We start from the raw sequence: 23,740 nt of genomic DNA, 5'->3' as shown, positions 1-23,740 counted from the left end.
GCACAGCTGAGCCTTAAATGGCCAGTGGTACAGAAATATTGGCCAACTTTCCCTGGTGGCAGAGAATAAGGCTTTTCCTGGAATGCTTTAGATTATAGTGTTGACAAGGTGTCCCATTGTGAACACCTGAATAATGCATCTTAACCATAGGATATTTCACTGGCATTGCTGTAGCTACAACAATATATACAGCTTGTATGTGTCACCATATTGTTCCATTTGTGAATGACAGGTGAAACATTGGAGAAAGGGGGTATATACAAGAGGGTTACATTCTGAGGAGAGCCATCTTGTACCTATGAATTGACGGATGGTCATGGACCTTGAGATCTTTTGTGATCTCAGCATTTTTATAAATAATTTGTTTCATGAGCATTGAAGAAGTAACAACACCTTTGTGTTCAGTGTGACTAAACTATTCTATTATTTCACCTATGAATATTCATTACTGTAGCATCAGTAGGCAATTATATCTTAACCTCTTCCCTGCGCCGCACATTCCGCCGTGGCGTAGGGGGGCTAAGGGGTGGGCGTTGCGCTCCAGTACTTATGACGGCTCCATGCCGTCATGAGTCACGGGCGGTGTGTGATCATGATGGCGTGGAGCCATCATGACCCAGCCCACTCAATAATTCGCCCGTACAGGCGGGGAATTAGTGCCGCGTTGGCGGAGCGGCAGCGGCATGACGGCTCCTCGCCGTCATGAGCACACGCCGCCCGTGACTCATGGACCCGTCATGAGCACCCAAAGGGTTCAATCTCTCTCTTGATTCAGTAAAGAAATACAGTCTCCCACTAACAGAAATCTTCACACACAGTTCCACCAGAAGTAGCACTTGAAGCAGGATGTAACGATAGGTATGCAGATCGTCCATGGCATTTGGATGGCAGAATTCTTACTGAATTTACATTAGTGTAATCTCTCAAAAAATATTCATAATAACCCTTTTTACTAATTGCTAAACATTTGGAGCATACAGAATCTTAGCTCACGGTTACAAGAAACCATTTACATTTGACACTATAAGATGTGCAAAAACAAAATATTTCAAAATTACAGTATGTTATACAAAACTCAGTTTTGAAGCCAGATAGATTCAGAGGAAAAAGGGTTGCTCCCAAAAGGGAACTTTCAGGAAGGGTGCTCAAGAGTGTAGAAAGTTGAAGGAAAATCGAAAAAGGGAACGAGATCCCAAGAAAGTTTGAGGGGCATATATATTCACAAAACTATACATAGGACTATAACTAGTCTAGACTATAACCTGGCCAGATATATTTTAAAATGTGTACACTTAATTCACATAGTTCTCAAAAGGGTCAAGGGACATATCGCCCCATCCTGATGAAGATCCACGTGGCTGAGGTTGAAATTTCCCTCTATTTGCTGTCAAGTCGGATCGAAACGTCAATGCTATCTCCCATTCAATCTGGACGGTTAATCCCCGTTTGCCTCCTTTCCAATCATAGGAGATATGTCCCTTGACCCTTTTGAGAACTATATGAATTAAGTGTACACATTTTAAAATATATCTGGCCAGGTTATGAAGACCGTTTATCTGTTATCAGTCCTATGTATAGTTTTGTAAATATATGCCCCTCGAACGTTCTTGGGATTTATTTCTCTTTTTGAATTTTCCTTTCAACTTTCTACACTCTTGAGCACCCTTCCTGCACGTTCCCCTTTGGGAGCAACCCTTTTTCTTCTGAATAGATCTGGCTTCAAAACTGAGTTTTGTATAACAAAATAAACACATATTGTCATTTTGAAATATGTGGTTGTTACACATTGTTAGATTTTGGGGTCTCTAGTTGGCACAGGTAGGTACTTGTGACAAATAGGGACCCTTACCTCTGGTCAGGGTAAGGGGGTACACTCCTAAAATAACCCCTGCTCACCCCCTTGGTAGCTTGGCACGAGCAGATAGGCTTATCTCAGAGGCAGTGTGTAAAGCATTTGTGAACACATACAGTAATCCAGTGACAACACTACAGATGGACACCACACAGTTGTATAGTAAAAATAAGTATTCTTTATATAGATTTAACACAAGACCACAAACGACAAAAATCCACAATACTGTATTTAAAATGGTAGGTTTAGCTTTGTTCTCTTTAGTAATTACTAACTCTATAGTAATTACTGGCCCTGAGGAAGTCATTGGGGGATATACCCCAGGACGAAACACGTGTTGGCTGTTTTTCTATTTGGCTACATTGGATGATCCCTTCTATATAGGATCAACTATTGGAATTGACTCTTCAAGAAAGAAAATAAAGACTTTTTCATTTGAATGATATTATTTTGGAGGACTCTTATTGGACTGAAATTCTTCTAATACACTGTGTGTGAATGCTCGGGGACAAAGTTGTGTATTCCCACTATTTATACCCCAAAATCCTTTGTCCTCTGAGGGCAGAGGACCTTTGCCTAGTCCAAACCAGTTCTGGAGCACTCTGTTTACATGACTCCTTCTTTCATTTCACAGTGCAGGGCAGAAACATCAGACGCCCAACAGGATGTGGAGCCAGCATTGTGGAGGAAAGACACAGCCCTGGAGCACTCTCTTGACATGATTCCTTCTCTCCTTTCACAGTGCAGGGCAGATACATCAGACGCACCACAGGGTGTGGAGCCAGCACTGTGGGGGGCAGGCACAGTCCTATTCAGGTCCCAGGTGAAACTCCTCCCTCCCATCTGGACGCAGATCTTGCTATTCACCACTGGGCAGACTCACCTTGTCTCCTGGGATCCCCCAGCCCTGTCACTTAAACTCCAGACAAGGAATACACAACCTAGCAGAGGCAGGCTTGGATAGTTAGACAAGAAAATACCTACTTTCTAAAAGTGGTATTTTTAAACACAGAATGTTAAAACCAACCTCACTAAAAGATGTATTTTATCATTCTGAGTTCAGGCATACTAAACACGAATTTCTACCGTGTTCCCTGAGTCAGTTAGGATTATAAAATGTAATAATCTAACTGCCCATTCTGGCCTATAGAGAACAGATAGCCTTGCAATAGTGAAACATGAAAATTGCTATAATTCACTATTAGGACATGCCACACACACAAGGGCGTGTCCTACCTTATACTTACAATGCACCCTGGCCTTTGGCCTACCGTAAGGGTGTCTGATATGAAGAAAAGGGAAGGTTTAGGAACTGGCAAGTGGGTGCACTTGCCCAGTCAGCATGGCAGTACCAAACTGCACACAGGCTCTACAATGGCAGGCCTTAGACACACGTTTGCGGGCTGCTTCTCTGGGTGTCACAGCCAGTGCTGCAAGCCCACCAGCAGCATTTTGTTTACAAGCCCTGGGCACTCCTGGTGTACCTTACTAGGATCTGACAGGTAAACCAAACCAACCAATCATGGAATAACCAATTCATACATCAATTTATAATAGGGAGAGCATATGAACGTTAGCACTGATCAGCGGTGGTAAAGTGCCCAGAGTCATAAAATAGCCAACAACAGGTCAGAAAAAATATAGGAGGAAGGCAAAAAGTTCAGGGATGACCCTGCAAAAAGGGCCAAGTCCAACACAACCCCCTTCCTGCCAAAACGCAAGGTAGGCTAATCACTACCTTGATGCGCTTCCCTGCTTTGGGCGATAGAACCTGGACCTGGCCCGCAACTGCAGGGTCATATTCCATTCTATGCCAATCTGAACCCATTTCAATTCCTATGCCCATACTCTCAGGACCCACCAAGCTAAACCATGTGGAACCCTTCTCCTCCTCTGAGGACACTATCTGTGCAGCACCTAACCTTAGCTTGCTCACAGGAGGAAGGCAAAAAGTTCAAGGATGACCCTGCAAAAAAGTGCCAAGTCCAACACACATCTTATATTTTCAAATGAAAATGGTTTCTTGTAACCCCGAACTAAGATTCTGTATGCTCCAAATGTTTAGCGATTAGTAAAAAGGATTGTTATTAATATTTTTTGAGAGATTGGCCTAGAACCATTGTTTTTGTATTATATTGACACCCAGCTCCATGGACTTTTTGTTAGGGTTACCCCATTGATTATAATGAGAACTTACATTAGGGTCATGCAGTTATACTTTATTTTGTGTCAGAGACACCCTGATTCATCTTCTTATTCATTTCTATCCTTGATCTAATGCCAGACCAACAGCACCTTACACTGTTGGACATCTTACACTTTGGGATGTTTACCATTATTCAATGATGATTCTTTGTGTCACATTACAGGTAAAATAACCACAGGTTAATTGTGTAGCAGGATAATATAGACGCAGGTTGTTTTGCTGCATAACGTCAATTCTTTTGTGACAAGAAGAGCTGTGACCTTGTGGTTTGGGAGACTCTTTTTGTAAATTAGAGAAATATGCATTTTTCTGACCTATCACGGGGTTTATACAGACATTGTATAACAGCGCTGAGGCAAAGCTGATTATTAATACATCAGTGGGACGCATATTCAGTGTTCAACAGTGGGCTGCAGAGGGTTGCCTCCTTTCCCAAGTCCTATTTGCCTCTTTCATTGAACCTTTCGCTACAGCTAGTCGAAAAGATAGCATACTTCAGTCACCTCATCACAGATGGACAAGATTAAACTTCATGCAGATCTTAGATCAAAAAAAGGAAACACAAAAAATAGTTTTTAGAATCTTCTCAATGTTTCAGGCATAGAGGATATAAAAGTATGTAATTTCCACATAGAAATTTAGTGCATACTAAACCCAAACAATACTTGGGGGTTACATTTACAGAAAATGTTGAGGATCGCTGTGATTTGAATTATAGACCTCTTTTACCAAAAGTAAAAGCACAGGTAAGGAAGCATCACCATATTGGACAAAGCAATGTGGCCCATGACCGAGAGCAGGAGAATTCTCCCAAAGATAATCTTGATTCCTCGAGGTCAATCTTGCTTTGGTGAAGATTCCATTTGAGGATCGTGATCCAAGTGGAAGATAGTAATCACCAGGTATGGGAAAGATCCTAGTTGAGTGCCCCATTACCCTTAAATAGCTGTGCAGCAGTAGTTTCCAGGTGGAAAGCAAGCAGACAGACTTTTGACCAATTGACATGGACCCCTAGTGGCCTTGATTATGTCACTATGATCCATATTACTATACCTAATATAGATTTGCTTACCATCTACATGTAATAATAATGATTATAATAATAATAATAATAATAATAATAATAATAATAAAGCGATTCATGAAGCGAATGGCTGCTTCAGCAGAAGCGGACCAGCGCTCACCAGGGAAGGCATGGCTTGGCAGTTCGGGCTGGACTTTTCCCATGAGGCACAGGGTCAGACTGATTTGCATATGGCCATGTCTGAACTGGGGTGGCAGAGTGGGCTAAAGAACGGTGATGGATTAAACCCAGATCTTTTGACTGGGTGTGAGTGTTTGATTGGTTCAGATGCTGCGTCCATCACCACCCCCTTTTGTACCGCTTTGTTCGCCATAAGTTGGCAGGGTATGCTCAGACGTGAGTCCCTTGCTCACTTTGCCACTGGATTCAAGCAAGCCTGGCTGAAGACGGCTGAAATGCCAGAAACCGGTCGTAGGAAGCTTGTTTCCCGTCCAGGGAAGGCATGGCTTGGCAGTTCGGGCTGGACTGTTCCCATGAGACACAGGGTCAGACTGATTTGCATATGGCCATGTCTGAACTGGGGTGGAAGAGTGGGCTAAAGAACGGTGATGCATTAAACCCAGATCTTTTGACTGGGTGTGAGTGTTTGATTGGTTTAGATGCTCCATCCATTACCACCCCCTTTTGTACCGCTTAGTACTCCAACATAGAGCAGTGCGACCACCAGGCCGGTATAGGAGGGAGAACTCTTCCCCAGTCCAGTCCAATTAATAGTGGGTCATCATGATCAGAGAGGTTTCCCATAAGATTTTTAGCTAGGGTAACAAGGGGGTAGATGGAGTCTGAGCATACAATCCGATCTAAGCGGACATGGTAGTCATGTGGCAATGAATAAAATAAACTTTTACCCCAGCTCTTGCCCTCTTATAATCTTTCTTGTCCGAAAGAGAGCAAGTTGGAGCATTAGAAGTCTTCGTATCTCAGCCTTTCACCCTTCCGTGCGGTGTGCCGCAGGGGGCTTCTTTAAGCCTTACCCTGTTCAATTTGTATTATACACCATTGACTAAACTTATAAAATCATTTGGTTTCTCTGTTATATCTTATGCAGATAATACCCAAATTGTGATCTCGGTTTAGGATAACCCCGAAAATGCACCATTTAATTCCACAACAGCATGTTAAAAACTAGCCAGTGGATGAATGAAAGCTGTTTAAGACTCATTTTGGGAAAAACTGAAATTCTTCTGTTCAGAAACGATACTTCCTATTGGTCGCCCAGCTGGTGGCCCCAGGACATGGGTGCTGTGCCAATCCCAGTTGAAAATGTCAGAAACATGAGTGTCGTCTTTGACAATCGATTGACTTTTGAAAGTCAGGTTAATCAAATGGCCTTTTCCGTCTTTTAACTTCTAAAAACTATTAAAAAAAATGTAACCATACATTCCTAAAATACTGCAAAAACTGTCATTACTGTCCTAATACAATCAAAATCGGACTACTGTAACGGATTGTACCTCAACATGCAACAAAAGCCACTATCTTAACTGCAAACATTGGAAAATGCAGCAGCATGTCTGGTATTCGATCTACCCAAATATCACTCAGCTGCCATTGCACCTAACAGCTTACACTGGCTACCCATAAAAAAAAAGAATTGCCTTCAAATCTTTGTGCACTGCCATTAAGGCACTGCACAACATCGGACCTGAATATCTAATTCAGTACATTCTGACCGGACCCTTACGATCTATGGCTGCAAAAATGTTGTAGTACCCAAATTCCGGAAATCTTGTTGGGGAGGCAGACGGTTCGTGGTTTGTACTGCAAAACTGTGGAACTCTCTCCCCCCTCGATCTGAAAGAATTAACCAATCTTTTACATTTTAGGAAAGCTCTTAAAACATGGCTTTTCACCCATTAAGTACCTTATATTTTAAACTCCTCTGCAGGGACATCTTAAGGATTTCGGGGGCCCTGGGCCAAACATATTTTGGGGGCCCCTGCTCGTAACAGCTTTTAAATATTTTGATCCAATTTCAGCTCTTTCATGCCCTCTTTGGCCAGGTCACTGACAGTGTACAGGAACAGTCGTCCACATTTTAAATGTATTTACTGCTAATATTCGGGGATACTAATGTGTGATTTCATCAAAATACAGCAGCATCTCACTAATATTATTGCAAATAATCTTTGTGATCCACTGCCGTTTCTCATATGTGAGGTCCTGTTTTGATCTTAAATAAACTTTTTTTTATGGATGTTGCATGGTGTTAAAAAACAAACATTTATTTTCCAAATGTCTGTACTGGACTCCAATACATCACCCACATTAAAAATAAATTCAAGGAAAACAGTATGTAAATAAAATCTGGTAAGAATTATTCGAGGTCATCAAGGCAAGAACAGAGCCGGCTATATCAGGAGGCTCCCTAAAAGGCTCGGGCTCTCGGCCAGGGCCCACGTTGCCCATGCTTTAAAACGTCTCTGCTCCTCTTAAGCATATCTTCGGTTCAATGGTTCCTTGCAAGGAAACGCTAAGACACCCTCGGGTATTGAAGGACTCTACAAAAATAAATTAACATAAGATAACATTGCTTCAGCCAGAGACCAATGCACTAGCAGCGGGATATTCCTATGGCATTGTGTGTCATCGATGCTTGATGGAAGAAAGGGTAAGATCTGTCAACTCGAATGTCTAGAACGCAATTAAAGTTTCCACCCAGAATCGAGGGTCTACAAACCAAGTGGAAAACTTCTCAGACCGTTTACTTTAGAAAGTTGTTTGCTTTGAGTTTAGTGCATAAATGCTCCCCAACAGTACAGGGTCACCATCTAGAATTCCATTTCGTATCTATAGTTGTTGTGAGTGGTTGTAAGGGGTCCCCCATTCTTACCCAGATCAGACCTGTCCTCTACAGTGTTTTTGCAGTATTTCCCCTTCAGCCACAGTGATATGAGGCTCTTGAAGTAGTGCAATATGGCACCCCTGCGTTAAATGAGAGAATCAATCTTATACCTCTTGCTAGTAGTTTGCATGATTCTTATATTCCAGGTAAGACGAGATGAGGATAGCTAGTTGCAGCATGAAGGTATTTGGTGAAATATTCATCCCTGTTAGCCAACCCTCCCTGCCCAGCAGTGCGTTTATGAAGTAGGTGCTGTTGTGTCAAAGGAGCAGTCAGAAGCCAAAAAGTGTGGTCATTCCCAGTTTGAGAGCGTTACAACAGTAACTTCAATACATAGGGCAGGGGCAAATGGCCTCCCGTCCAAGCTTTCTTATGAACCTAGTTAAGATTATGTGGGGCTGTGGAATGCAGCTCGCGTGTCGCAGAGTCCTACAAATGCCTGGGTGAATTGTAAATTTCGTGTAATTTGTGTAATTTCACATTATGTTTGTTATGTGCAATTCCCAAAATTACTCAATTATGCCACATCGCATAATTATGCACCATTCATGGCAACCATTTACAGCGAATACATGGAAGAACAGGGTACAACAGTTATTTTTGCATTTTTGTAGCTCACAAGGTGTCCTAACAGAAATTGATGGGAGAATGCATTTCATGTTAAAATATAGTTGAAATGATGGATTTGCATTTTACAGAATTGCGCATAATTTCTCTTAATTTTTCTGAAATTTCACTTAATTAACGTGAAAGCACATTGCACAAATTTCACACAGCCCCTGCCCAGGTGTGCCAATGCAGTTACGTATCAGAGCCATCAAAACTGTTGGATAATAATGCAGGTGGAAAGGGACTAGTTGAACAGATCTAGATGTCATGCTCAACACTAAAGAGGAAAAGGAGGAACCAGGGAGGGGGGAAGGAGGCGGCGCCCCATTGTCAGCGTGAGCAGTGTTAGAGGAATATGCCTCATGAAGATGTCAAACGTACTAAGTGGTACTGGTAGCACAAAACAATCAACATTAAAAGAAATATGAGGACAAGAAATGTATCATTTGCCCTGCAGGCCAGTAGTTAGGCCCTGCTGAAGTGGAGAACGTCTAGCAGCTAGTTAAACAATGGTGCAATGAAGCATGTAAGAATGCTAAACAGATGTTCTATACTATGTTGTCAGCAGTTTGTGGAGTCATGCCAGAAAGAGACTGAGCACAATGGATATATTTCTGTGATGCAGAGAGTTTGCTGCTGGAGGATTTGTGTGAGCTGTATCAGTGGCCTCTGCTGTGTCTTTTAATGATGCCACCAGCAGCAGTGCCAATTGTATGCCATCTTCGGCTTGTTTTTTCGACAGGTTCGCAAGACAGCATAGTCTACCTGGATTTTATGCATTAGTGGTATTTCCATTTCCTAGAAGCATATGCTTGCAACAAAGTCCCCCATTGCGTTACCCAGTACCAGGCCCCATTCTGTAAAGAAAAAAAATAAAAATTAGGTGTGCTCTGATATGATGTTGAGTACATCCGGAATAATTTTATGCCCATGTCTTTCAATATTTGCTTCACTCCTGTGTAGGAGGCCCTCTGATGCTGAACCTCAAGATTGTATAGTGAGGGCAGACTAGAATATGCTGATTTTCCATTTCAAGGTGGGCAGTCTGCATAGCTGCCCGCAGGATCTCATCTTGATCTTTTAGATATGGCTGCTTGGCAATTATCCGCATAGGCACAGAGCCTGGTGGAGGTCTTCTGAGCTGGCACTCTTTGAACTCTTTGAACTCTTTGAGAAGAGAAGGGAAAGCCTGTAGGGAGTCACTGAGCTTGTGATGCACATTTCCAGACAGCCACAGTGGCGGTGCGTCCATTGGGGGCATTGGGGCGTTGCCCCACTAGCCATGGACGACCGCATTGCCAATGAATAATACGTTTTTAAAAATAAATATGAGCCGAGCGCACTGACTCAGTCACCCGAGCACTGCGCGCTACCGGCTCGGGACAAGCCCGACTGAATCGGGCATCCATAAGGAAGTGGGCCGTGGGGGGGCGGGGCTGCGGCAGAGAGTGACAGGCAGGCAGCGCACAGTTACAGTACAGACAGGCAGCGCGGGGTGACTGCGCATGTAAAATCCCGGAGTCTTCAATATTTTTACTGGCCCGCGCACTCCGAGACATAGGCAGGACCCGGGGCCCCAGTCTCATTTAGGGCAGATAGTATCCTGCTCGTAGCCAATCCTGGCGCAGTGGCGCTGTTAACGCTGCACCAGGATTGGCTGCTGCAGCAGGATGGTGCCGCGCGTGGGTGTTGGCTGCTCTGCTGAGGGCCGCACAGTATGGCCAATCACATATGGCTATATCCAGCCATGTCGTTTGTGATTGGCCATTTCCTTATGCTGTGGGGACGTCACCGCGCGTGGCACACCAGGCCACCACAGTCAACAACAAATGAAGATTAAGTGAAACTGAAAGTAGAAGAAGTAGGCGAGGTCGGATGAGTCATAGTGAGAGAGTCAGTCTAGTGGACCGCTACTCATCTTTGTGACTCGTCATGACCAGCAGTGAGTCGTTATGTTGTGTGTGTGGCGACGCGTGCTGCAGCCTAGGACCGCCTGCCTGGACCTGCTTTGCTTTGTGTGCAGAGTCAGAGTGAGTCTGACTGACTGTTGTGCTGCGTCGGTCGGTCGGAAGACATCGAGCAGCACGACCGCGTCCACGTAAGTTAAACTGGTTCATTGTTGAACTGGTTGTCGACCAATAGCGCTAACGAACCTAGTAAGAAGTCGGATGCATTTTTGTGACACACTTAGTATGGCTTCCAGTTCCAGGCTGACTGTTACTAAGATCCCTGTGTTTGAATACATGCTCTTATGCCTGCGTCTCATATACGTGCAAGTTGTATGCCCTCCTGTTGCTTGAAAGCACGGTAAATGTACAAAGCCATACAAGTTCGAAAAAAACGTGACCCACAACTTCATCAGCATAGATAGTGCGTAATTTCACCAAATGGCTTTGATGGTGTAGTGTGCACTAACGTATATGTATGTATGTGAGTGCCTTATGCAGCACAAACAAACCTACCACAAAACAAGCGCGCCCTGTGCAAGATGAACGCTCACAGTGACCAGAGCAATAACGGACGGGAGAGGACACTCCGTCAAGAGATGGGTGAGCGGGGGTTTTGTGTGCCAGTCTCGGCGCATCCATGTTTAATTTGTTAATTTACACAACTGATACTTTTGGTTAGATTGAAGTACTCATCCTCGTATTCGCTGCAATCTATGCGTCCCTCAGGGAGCAGCTTTCCATGTAGAGTGCGTGTGCAGCGAGTGTGTAAAGCGCTCAGCTGCACGGGGGTCCGAGGATCTCTCCACATCACACCACACTGTGCTCAAGGATGTGTGCCATACCTGAAGCCGCCATTCCACTTGTGCCACAGACAGAGCAGCACACAGGGCACTGTTTGCTGCTGTCTAAATGGCTTACAGTTACTCGCGCCCCAGCATCATCAAGGCTGGGGTTCCGTCGGGGGGAGTTCCCTGTCCGTAAGAAGTTTGTGCCCTATTGTCTCGTGTGCCCATGCGTACCATTTCTACTCATGCATACTGTGTATTTTGTTATCCAACTTGTATTTCTAATCTCCCCGCGCAGCATCAATGTATTTTGATTGGTCACAGGCCCGTTAATCTGCAGTGGAAGGTGCCCCTTGGTAGTACTGGGTCGGTGGTGGAGGGCATGACAGACCACTACAATAGAGCCTGGTTTCCTGCAGTTGCACAGTATGTATGTAATCAGAGCGCTTTACTGTAAAGCGCTCTGATACCCGATTCGGGTCAAGTTTGCGCTATGAGGTTCTCAGCATTGTATCTTGAAGTCTGTTATGAAGCTCTGTGGTTATACTGAATAAGCAGCTACCTATGTTATATGACATCTCTTTAATAATGTAATACCTGCACTTTCACAATTGCTTTATTAACCTTCCTGCTTTCTCAAATTTGCTTGAAAATGCACAATTTTTCCACTATTTTTTTCAAAATTTGCTCTGGGGGAAATCCCCCAAACCCTCCTTAGGGGGTCGGGCTCGCTCGCTACTTTGCAGTATGATTATCATTTTACGGCACACCACTTTCAAATGTCACCAGCCGCCACTGGACAGCCAATGTTGTCCTTCTCCTCCAATCACTCTGGAAGTTGCACAATCCTGAGATAGCTCTGCTGGTTGCAGCCCTTCACGCCCTCAGCCCAACCCAACAAGAATTGCATTTTGTTTGTCAGTTCATATATCAAGTGGTATAACGAAAGTTTAAGGGCCCCCCCCTGCAGTGTGCACAGATGGGCCCCAGCTCCGGATTTTTTCCGGAGAGCTCAGACCAGAGTACTGTGCCGAGGGGGCCCCCTGCAGCTGGGGGGGCCCCGCACCGCGGGCGAAGCGGCGGCCTGTGTTACGCGCCTGCATATATCTATAATTGCAATGTGATCATCTATGGTTGCAGCTCCTTCAGTGCGTGCACCAACTGTTACACCCTTTCAGCCATTTTCTTGTGGTTCTCCTACAAGAGTATCACATCTGTTGCTAGAGAGTTGATTTTGAATTCGAGCAATGTCCTGGTCATTGCAATCACCTCCAATATGGCATCTAGGTTGTCATGCCAGCTACAGGCATTTGCATTTTTGCTGATTTGAGTCTTCCCACTTTTACAATGACTCCTGCCTTGAAGAAACATCTGGGCATTGCAGAAAGCAGTCGTGCAAGACCAGTGTAGTAGTGTTATGGAGGGTCGTGGAGGAAGTAGAGTGTCGTAGAATGGAAAGGTGTAGAGTGGAGTGATATAGAGTATTGTGGAGTGGTGTAAAGCAAAATGAAGTGGTGTGGAGGGTGTTGCTTAGAGGGGTGTAGAGTGACATAGAGAGGAGGAGATTGTCGTAGAGTGGAGTGGCGTAGAGTGGAGTGGCATAGAGTGGATTAGAGTAGTAAAGTGGAATGGCATACAGTGGAGTGGAGTATAGTGTTGTATAGTGGAGTGGCTTAGAGTGTCAGTGTGGTGTTGAGTGAATTAGAGTGGAGTAGTGTGTCATAGAACAGACTGGAGTAAAGTGGCATCGAGTGGCATAGAGGGAGTTGGGTAGAGCAGTACAGAATGGCATAGAGTGGAGTAAAATGTTGTAAAGTGGATTGGAGTAGAGTTTAATGGAGTATATCATCAGAGTGGAGTGCTGTAGAGAGGTGTAGAGTGGCATAAAGTATGGTGGTACAGAGTAGATTGACATAGAGTGCTGTGGGGTAGAGTGCATTGGTTTTGAGTAAAGTTGTGTAGAGTGCTTTGGGGTAGAGTAGAGTGATGCAGAGTGGAGTGGGACAGTACAGATTGCAGTGGCATAGAGTGCAATGGCTCAGGGTGGAGTAGAGTGGCGTAGAGTGCAGTGGCATAGAGTAGATTGTTTCAAAGTAAAGTGAAGTGGTGCAGGGTAAAGTGAAGTTGTGCTGGATAGAGTGCAGAGGTGTAGAGTAGAGTGGTTTGGAGTGCAGTGGGTAGAGTGGAGCAGAGGGCAGTGGTGTAGATCAGAGTGATGGAGAGTGAAGTGGCATAGAGTGCAGTGGTGCAGAGTAACGTAGAGCTCAGTGGTGGAGAGTGCAGTCTTGCAGAGTAGAGTGTCTTAGAGAGCAGTCATGCACATTAGAGTTTCTTAGAGTGCAGTGGCATAGAGTATTGCAGAGTAGAGTGATATAGCGATAAGTGGCATATAGTACAGTGGTGCAGAGTAGAGAAGAGAGGCGTAGAGTGCAGTGACGTAGAGCGTAATGATGTGGAGTGTTGTAGAGTATAGTGCTGTAGAGTGCAGTGGTGCAAAGTAGTTGGCGTACAGTACATTGGTTTTAAGTAAAATGGTGTCAATTACATTGGGTAGAGTGCACTGGTTTAGAGTAGAGTGGCATGGAGTAGAGTGGTGTCGAGTGCAGTGGTGCATAGTAAATTACATTACATTGGCTTAGAGTTAAGTGGTGCTGAATAGAGAGATGTTGGGTGCAGTGGTGTAGAGTAGAGTGATGCAGTGGCATAGAGTTCAGTGGTCCAGAGTAGAGTGGCGTTGAGTGCAGTGTTGTAGAGTGCAATGTCATAGAGTGGATTGGTGCAGTGACGCACAGTAGAGGGGCGCAGAGTAGAATAGAGTAGCATAGAGTTCAGTGACCTATAATTCAGTGGCATAGAGTAGAGTGCTGAAGAGGAGAGTATAGTGGTGTACAGTGCAGTGGCAAGGTGTGTATTGGTTTTGAGTGCAATGGTGTAGAGTGCAGTGGTGCAGAGTGCAGAGTGCAGTGGTGTAGAGTGGAGTATTGTAGTGGGGAACAGAGTGGTATAGAGTGCAGTGGCATAGAGTAAATTGTTTCAGAGTAGAGTGAAGCAATGTAGAGTGCAGTGACATAGGGTAGAGTGCCGTAGAGTGCAGTGATTCAGGGTAGATTAGAGTGGCTTAGAGTGGATTGGTGTAGAGTGTAGTGGCGTACATTGCCTTTGGCATGGAGTGCAGTAGAGTGGCAGAGAGTGAAGTGGCAGAGAGTGCAGTGTTGCAGAGTACAGTGGCGAGCATGAAGTGTAGCAGTGCAGAGTGAAGTGGTGCAGGTTTGAGTGCAGTGGAAAAGAGTGGGGTGATGTAGAGTTGCTTAGAGTATAGTGGCGTAGAGTGCGATGGCATGGAGTAGAGTGGTGAAGAATAGAGGGCAATAGTGTTGATGCAGTGGCGTAGAGTAGAGCTACATAGAGTTCAGTGTCAGAGTGCAGTGGTGTATAGTAGAGTAGCATAGAGTGATTGGCATAGAGGTCATTGGTGTAGAGTTGTGCGGCGTACAGTACAGTGGTGCTGAGTAGAACAAAGTCGCATAGAGTGCAGTAACGTAAGTACAATGGTATAGAGTGCAGTAGAATATAATGGTGTATTCGTTTTGAGTAAAGTGGTGAAGAGTGCATTGGCATAGAGTGCAGTGGTTAGAGTAGAGTGACGTGGGTTAAAGTAGAGACATGTAGAGTACAGTGGCACAGAGTTGAGTCATGCAGCGTAGATTGCATTGGCATGGAGTGGCGTAGAGTAGATTATTTCAAAGTAGTGTGAAGTGGCATAGAGTGGAATGGTGCACAGTAGAGTGCAGTGGCAATAAGTCCAGTGACGCAGAGATTCAGATTAGAGTACAATGGTGTAGAGTGGAGTGGTACAGAATGCACTGGCATGGATTGGTACAGAGTGCATTGGCATAGAGTGCAGTATTGCAGAGTGGGTGGAGTGGAGTGGCACAGAGTGAAATGGCAAACAGTACAATAGCAAGAGTGCATTGGCGCATAGTAGAATAGAGTGGGGTAGAGTGGTGTAGACTAGAGTGCAGTGACACAGTGCGGACTGGCTCAAAGTGGAGGGGTGGAGAGTAGAGTGCAGTGGCGTGGAGTAGTGTAGAGCGGAGTTGAGTAAAGTGGAGTATACATGGTGTGGTAGCCACTGAAATTACAGGCAACATATCTTCAATTGAAACGACCAACACATTTGCACAGACATACAGTTTTACTGATAAAAGTATACAGTGCACAAATGATAATGTGAGAAAATGTCGTCACCAAGTGTATTGATATGTTTTGATGGCAATAAATTATTTGTTTCTAGCGCGCATCAAAATTAACCCCAGTAGCATGATTGTCTCTGAAATCCTACCAATTTGAAGTCAGAGAAAGGAAGACAAAGCCTGACATTTGACCTCTGCGTATGAATGCACAGCAAATGTAACATAAGAATAAGATTTAAAGGCCTGTTTACAGAAAGGGAGCCCTCAGAAGGATACTGTTAATAAAGTTTGGGCAACGGAAGGGACGAACTCAAGCTGGACAGCCTAAAGCAAAAAAAGCCAGCAAGAATAAACAGACGCAGCTCCTCCGTTTGAGCAGAGGAGCAGCGCCCCACATTCCCCCCCAAAGCCCCAGAGATGATAGTTAAAATGGTACTTTTTACCATTTTAGTTTTCATCCCCCATCCAGAGCTGAGCGTCAGGACGGGGGTGGGGGCGCTGCTGACTGACAGCAGCAGGGAGGAGGGTGGGATGTCGAATGTACTGTTTAAAGTGCGCATGTCTTTTTGGCAGGGCATCTTGAGACGGCCAGCCACACATGCGCACTTTAAACCTCTCAACCCAGCTGTCTTAAGGCAGCCGGGTTGAGAGTAAGTACCGTCCTCAAGATTGTTGTGGAGCGCCGAGTGAGACCACTCCCAACTTTCAGGGCGCTGATCACATATTGCATGTGCAGTGGCGGCTCGCAGAGGGAGTGGTGCGGGGTGGGGAATGGGAGGGGCAGTGTGGGGGGTAGTGGACTCGGACATATGACGGAACGGAGTAAAGTAAGTGAATACATAAATAAAACTATTTACTTTGCTCTTGCTGCATCGCCAACTCGCGAAGCAGCGCGTAGAAGGTAAGCAGTTTTATTCATTTACTTACTTTACTCCGTTCCGTCGTATGTCCGAGTCCACTACCCCCTACCCTGCCCCTCCCCTGCCCCGCCCACCGCCCCGCAGCACTCCCATGCTACAGGATCTGTATCTCTTGTAGCTTACCAGAGTTGCTCTAATTTGACTCCTGTGTATAAGTATGGGGATTGATTCATTTAAGGACCCTAGAGGCTGAAATCACATGTATATTGATTATAACAAGTTACCTCTATTACTATTTGTTCATACTATTCTTTCGGAAGCAGGGCCTTAATTTTCCCTACCTATGGTGTTCAATTAATGAACTGGTCTCTCAATATTTTTTTTATCGCATGGATCGGTGGGCAAACATATACTTATAGCATTTTATAGACATACACAATATGTAATCAATAACCCTTCATTTTAGACAAAATGGTTTTACTTCAAAATTCTTTTATTTTATTTTCTTTTTTTCAAACATATTATACACTAAAGCCTTATATATACTTATAGCTTGATATACAGTTGTGAAAATACATTATCTACAGTGCATAACCAAACAACAAACATTTTCACTATGACATTACAGTAGTGCCATAAAGTCCTACTACATAGTCCTTATTTATCGGGATATACACTACTTAGCCTCGATATTTTCTCTTTTTCTGTGGTCCAGGTAACACTGTATGTTGGTTGCACTAATAGTCTCTTTTTACTTCCGTTAACTCAGCAATAGTGATACTCTTGACCTTAGGTTGTGGATGGGTAAGTGAATGGGTAGGGTGATGTGCCGACGCGTTTCGACCTTCAGGATTGGACCTGTGTATTTACAAAGAAGGTCTTCCTCAGGGCTGTTGTCGTTTTCCTGTTGTAGGACACTTCTGGTGGTGGAAGAGAGGAATGGGGCGGAGGAAAGGGACTACAATAGGGGAGGTTATTAAAGCTTTCCTTTTTGAATTAGTTTACACAACAGCTATTTGTTTATGTAATATTTGTTGATTACCTGCTGTCTGTTTTTAAAGGCTCAAGGGCTTTCAGACGGCGTTTGCTCTCTTTGTCGGTTTATTTTCTAAAGATACAAAAGATAAAATAAAAATTATCTTTCTTGTATCACTACTGTGTAGGTCTTACAGGTCTCATCGTCCCTTAGTGGCATAAAAAATTTACCTGATTTCCATTTTGATTCTCTATTCAAAATTAGTGAATGCGGTGACTGCTTTTCTGGGTCTCGTCCTTAAGAACACGCTCCAGTTTTTTTATTGTGGCTCTGCAATGAGAAGGAAAGGGATAGAGTCTCGTGTCCATCTCTGGTTTGTAGGACATCTCTAATGTTGGTGATATGTTCCTACTAATCCGTGGATCCTATCTGTTATTTCCCACATGTTATTGTCCCTCAACGCGGCTGCCAAACAGTTATCCGCCTTTTTGTGCATCTATTTTTCACACACATGCTTTTAAGAGTATCCTTAGTGACGAGTTTGCCATCGGAAGTGTCTAAAGTCTCTTGGGTGATGTTATTAAATGGTGCCCGTATCGTTTCGCTTGTTTTCTCATAGCGGTGCCCAAAGGTGTGTTCACAATGGATTGTATCTTTCATTTTGCCACCCCGCATCAATCAATCAAGGAATTTGTAAAGCGCACTACATACCCGTGAGGGTCTCAAGGTGCTGGGGAAGGGGAATCGTTTTGGCCACTATAGGAGTGGAAGGGTATGCTCAGACATGAGTCCCTTGCTCACTGCACCATCAGGATTCAAGCAAGCCGGGCCGAAGACGGCTGTATTGCCAGAAACCGGTCCCCGGAAGCTTGTTTCCTTTCCAGTAAAGAATTGGCTTGGTAGTTTGGTCTGCCCTGTTCCCATGATGCACTGGGCCAGGGACAGACTAATTTGCATGTAGCCAGGTTCTGAACTGGGATGGTGCAGTGAGCTAAAAAACGGTGATGGATCAAGCCCTGATCTTTTGACTGGGTAGGAGTGTTCTGCTTAATTCAGATGCTCTGTCCATCACCACCCCCTTTATGAATCGTTTTGGCCACTATAGGAGTGGAAGGGTATGCTCAGACATGAGTCCCTTGCTCACTGCACCATCAGGATTCAAGCAAGCCGGGCCGAAGACGGCTGTAATGCCAGAAACCGGTCCCCGGAAGCTTGTTTCCTTTCCAGTAAAGAATTGGCTTGGTAGTTTAGTCTGCCCTGTTCCCATGATGCACTGGGCCAGGGACAGACTAATTTGCATGTAGCCAGGTTCTGAACTGGGATGGTGCAGTGAGCTAAAAAACGTTGATGGATCAAGCCCTGATATTTTGACTGGGTAGGAGTATTCTGCTTAATTCAGATGCTCTGTCCATCACCACCCCCTTTATGAATCGTTTTGGCCACTATAGGAGTGGAAGGGTATGCTCAGACATGAGTCCCTTGCTCACTGCACCATCAGGATTCAAGCAAGCCGGGCGGAAGACGGCTGTAATGCCAGAAACCGGTCCCCGGAAGCTTGTTTCCTTTCCAGTAAAGAATTGGCTTGGTAGTTTGGTCTGCCCTGTTCCCATGATGCACTGGGCCAGGGACAGACTAATTTGCATGTAGCCAGGTTCTGAACTGGGATGGTGCAGTGAGCTAAAAAATAGTGATGGATCAAGCCCTGATCTTTTGACTGGGTAGGAGTGTTCTGCTTAATTCAGATGCTCTGTCCATCACCACCCCCTTTATGAATCGTTGGGGAAGGGGAAGGGGTACGCCGCTACTGATCGAAGAGCCAGGTCTTGAGAAGTCTTCTGAAGGGCAGCAGGTCTTGGGTTTGCCGAAGGTTGGAGGGTGTTCCAGGTCTTGGCGGCGAGGTGGGAGAAGGATCTGCCCCCGGCGGTCGTTTTCCAGATGCGTGGGACCGTGGCGAGGGCGTGGCTGGCTGAGTGGAGGCTGTGGGTGGGGGTGTAGAAGCTGAGTCGTTCATTGAGGTATGCTGGTCCGGCGTGCAACACCTGTGTGTCTTTTGGAGTGACCCATCAACCATTTCTTATTTACCTTTTTTTGTTGTATTTTCTTCCGCATGCAGTCCTTTGATTGTCGCGCTTCCGATTCGTCTTCCTCTCGGGATTCCGTAGTTCTTTGAGGTGATTGATCTATTTTTTGATTCTTCTGCTACGTGTTTGGTCACGGGTACACTATCCGCCTATCGTTCTGTTCGGCTCAAATCTCACGATATTTCAATCTTCCATTCCGTTTTGCCTGACATGTCCCCCTTTTTTTGCCTGACTTCCGTTAAGTCCGTTGCTGTGATAACTTTTGTTTTATTGTTGTTTTTATTTATTTAGATATTCAAAACGTATTTATTTCCAAATTTTGTGTTTATGCACATTTGTATATTGTCTCCAATTAATGCTTGAATGTGCTTAGCCTGCATTGTTGTTACCGTAGATGTGCCTCATAGTTCAGTGCACTATTGGCTTCACATGGCGTCTCAGTTGCAGTTTCTTGATGTCGTCTTGCTTACTTGGGAACTTGTGGTGTTCTTGCCAGGCGTATCTTCGTTTTTTGCCTATCTTCCGGTGGCATCTCAGTTGCAGTTTCTTGATGTCGTCTTGCTTACTCAGGGACTTCTGATGTTCTTGCCTGACGTGTCTTCATTTTTTGCCTGTCTTCCGGTACTTCCTTGACTCTGTTGTCCTATTCATTCATTGATTCTTATCCGCAGTCCTTCTGGTTCACTATAATATTTTATACGTTGTTGAAGTTCAGATTCAGCAGGTAGTTGCTCAACCTTTAAAGGCAGGACTCTCTTCTTGAGATTGCAAATATGAGATTGCAAGTATGAGAGTTTCAGAACACTTCCCTTCTTACTGTATTGGCTTTCCAATAACTAATTTGACTCCTGTCATCCAACCATGCCCAGGGAGGACTAGTCAGAAGGTCTCCTGTTATCAAACATGCTACTGGAAGCAATAAACATCTGCACAACATGCTAACCCCACCATGTCTCATACAACACAAGCTACAGTAGCAAATGCAATTATCTTAAAAAGACCACATTGGAGACTACTGATTGGGTACCCTTAGCCGCTCAGCTGTCACCATCACACTGTCCCAGTGATGTTAGCTGTATACCTCAACTGTTGACCCCAGGGCACAGGGGGGTCACTTATATTGGTATCAGGACCTGCACAGTAGTCTTCCCTCTAGCAATTGATTTGATTTGTGAAACAACAATCTACATCCCTGTAAGAATGCTTGGTTGTATTATGGTCTTTAAATGTGACTAGAGGCAGTCTGCAGCTCTGCATTACATAGAGCTCAAAATTAATAAATCAAATATTGCCTTGCTCATTCCAGCAGTCTATATTAAAAATACCATGAATACAATCGTAAATATCTATTCTTTTCTTTATTTCCTTTCAGGTCAGCTGTAAAATAGCTCAGTTTATTCACCTCTACCTGATGGGATGCAACTACTTTTGGATGTTGTGTGAAGGCATCTACTTGCACACTCTTATTGTGGTGGCTGTGTTTGCTGAGAAACAACACTTGATATGGTATTATCTTCTTGGATGGGGTATGTATATTCATTTAATATGTCTTCTGGACAGATAATGGGGAACATTGAGGAAAAAACACTCCTACCTTCCAGCACCCTCTTCACCCGATACCACTTTTTTAATTGCTGGCGACTTTACGAGCAGAAAAGGCATTTTTAAGTTTCCTGATGGTCATTCACAGCTGGCCCATGGTCTTTGGTGTCTGACTCGCTGAGGCCCTCCCACCCATTTTGTCGAATTCACGTCCTTAGGTGAAGACACTGTAAGATGAGTTTTAGCAGAGGAAAGGGCTAAAAAGAGCCTACATGTCTTCCAGCTCCACTTTACTCCAACATCACTCCTGGGTCTACTGAGAGGAACAGGCGTGAGTAGCTTCTTGCAGACCCACCAGCTGTGAGGGCAGATTTAATGGGGATTTTGAAGTTCATTTTTATCTTCCCTGGACCTCCGGAGATGAGATAATGGATCCCCAAAAATTAGGCAGATGGGTGACGGGGAAAAATGTTGCAATGAATCATTTTGAAGTGAAATTATATTCTCAAAAGTGATGTTTCTCTTGTGTGTATTTTGTTCATATGTTACATTTTTGAGAACTGGCCAGCTGAGCAAAAAGGACCAGACTCTCTGAAATGGCTTCAAATACTGCTTTCACGAGGAGCACCCTAGGAATCTTTTACATACCACCCCTCCTTTTGTCAACTGCATGCTGTACATTTCGGTATCTTCAGCGCATTTTCTGAAACGATCTGAATATGTGTTTGATTATTAGGCAAATCTCTGTTTGCATTTATTCTGTGTTTTGAGTGTTAGTTTTTCCTCATTCATGTGCTATGAATAATGGAGCATATTCCAAGATACAAGAGGCCCACAGATTGTGCAACACAGTTCCTACTGCCAATCCGCTTTGGTTTTACTTTAATGCCTTAGTGAGTCTGCAGCCAGTCAGTTCCCATTCAGTTCTGATGAATGCTCTTGAGTTCCTTTAAATGCATATTCAATACAAAGGGTTGTTTCCTTAGATATTGTGTGTTTCAATTTCAGAATCTGGGAAGGTCCCAGACTGAGTCAAGTCTAAGATCATATTGTACACATTTCTCATTAGTGGACGCACTCCCGCCATTTAGAGAATTGCCCCCGATATATGTGGGTGCAATACTCACTCACTGAATAGATGAGATCAAAGGTCATTCCTCAGAGATCAGGTTGTCTATTGATTCCAGATGCCTTTCCTCGGTTTTTGATTGTAAATTGCCAGTCCTCAATTCTGTGTCAACCTGACACAATGCCCAGGCTTCATTTAAATCCCTCTAGAGTGTTGATCTGACTAGGTGTCAACGTTGATTCTTGGCAGTACATTGTGCTGAGGCTAGCCAGCGTTCTGTGAATCCCACACAGGTAGTCTCAGTTTTTCCATGTTATCCATTGATTCCAAGGATAATGGGGCCTTGCCTAAAAACCCTGCAAGAGCCCACTGCCCGGAGTGAGCGTCTCTTCCATTGAATCATTCCAGTGGAATCCTTACCTCCTGGTATTAGGCAGACTGTGCAGAAAATGGTTATTAACCTTCATTCTTAGCTATATTTCATGACATCACCCCTTTAATTCCACAAGCATTGCCAAGCTTCTGTATTTACAACATAGAGAGGCCATTGTTGGTTTAATTTATTTAAGGATATTTTCCATAAAAAGTAAACATTTTTTTCGTGTCAGGGAGTTCATTCTAGGGGCTGGCGGTCCATTTAACTTTATGAAGCTAAATCATATTTTATCGATTCAATCAATGGTTTTCACCGAATTGTTGATATTTCATCCTTCAGAGGGCATGAGAATTGAATAATTAACGTGTGAGATCAACCTGTGTTACTTGCGCAACAGCGAACATTATTGTAGCACACCCTAAATTATAATTCAGGTTCTTCCTGTAATGTTCTTGCTCGGAAAAAAAATACCATATTTTGTAGAACCATGCGTGTAGTGTGAGAAAAGTGTTTGTTTTGCCACTTAATCCTGATGATCTGAAGTAAACCATAAGAAGATAAAAACAATGCATTAGTTTCAAATGTGACAAAAAGTGTGAGTTTTTGCAGGTACCCCAGCTCTAAAACGCTCAAATTGTTAACCCCTTTTAATTATCGAAATAAGAATTGGTAACAAAAAAATAAAAACGCCCAACTTTAAAGCAGGATGAAAGTAGGAAAAATAACTAAATGCATGACAGATTTATTTGAGTGTTTTTGAAAGAAAAAGTGTAGTTTTGGTCAAAATCTCAATATTGGCATTACGTCTGTTAAGTTATGTAACATTGCACTTTACGTATCGGTGTTATTTTACATTATCAGATGCCAAAGTCCATTTTATTTCTACACCATGTCTGCAAATTTCAGGTTTTGTCTACTAACTGTGGAGGTGTTAAAAATCCTACAGTGCTGCTCTCGTTTGCTGAAATTGACCGATAACTCTAAATAGTCTTTACAGAGAAGGAAATTCAGTCACTGAATTGCACCGCTCCCTCCTAAAATCGGAGGGTCCCTTTCGACCCAGCTAGTAGTTAAGCCAAAACTAACAAGTGATTGCTTAACTTTTGAATTGTCTGGTGGGCCCAGACTGAATTTCAAGACCTTTTCACTAACATTTGCCAAAATTGTCTCCACTTCTAATATGCATGTTGTCATGCCTATGGTATTGCACTAGGCCAGTCAATTCAAAGCAAAGTGTGCATGGGTTTGTTAGTTCATTCCAGGAAATCTTCTTTTATTAGTAATTTTGTAATATTTGAACACACGAGCCTTTC

General features: G+C 44.0%; 1 protein-coding gene across 1 annotated transcript in view; it reads left to right on the top strand.

Annotated features, from left to right (window-relative positions):
• CALCRL (calcitonin receptor like receptor) overlaps positions 1–23,740 on the top strand; it is a 264,434-nt gene that overhangs the window by 162,261 nt on the left and 78,433 nt on the right. The window contains exon 8 of the mRNA XM_078680481.1: positions 20,813–20,966. Within this exon, the coding sequence (XP_078536607.1) occupies positions 20,813–20,966 (154 nt within the window). The remainder of the gene's footprint in view (positions 1–20,812; positions 20,967–23,740) is intronic.

This window comes from Lissotriton helveticus, chromosome 3_1 (genome assembly GCF_964261635.1).
Source record: "Lissotriton helveticus chromosome 3_1, aLisHel1.1, whole genome shotgun sequence".
Classification (NCBI taxonomy): domain Eukaryota; kingdom Metazoa; phylum Chordata; class Amphibia; order Caudata; family Salamandridae; genus Lissotriton; species Lissotriton helveticus.
This window is presented reverse-complemented; position numbering and strand designations above follow the sequence as displayed.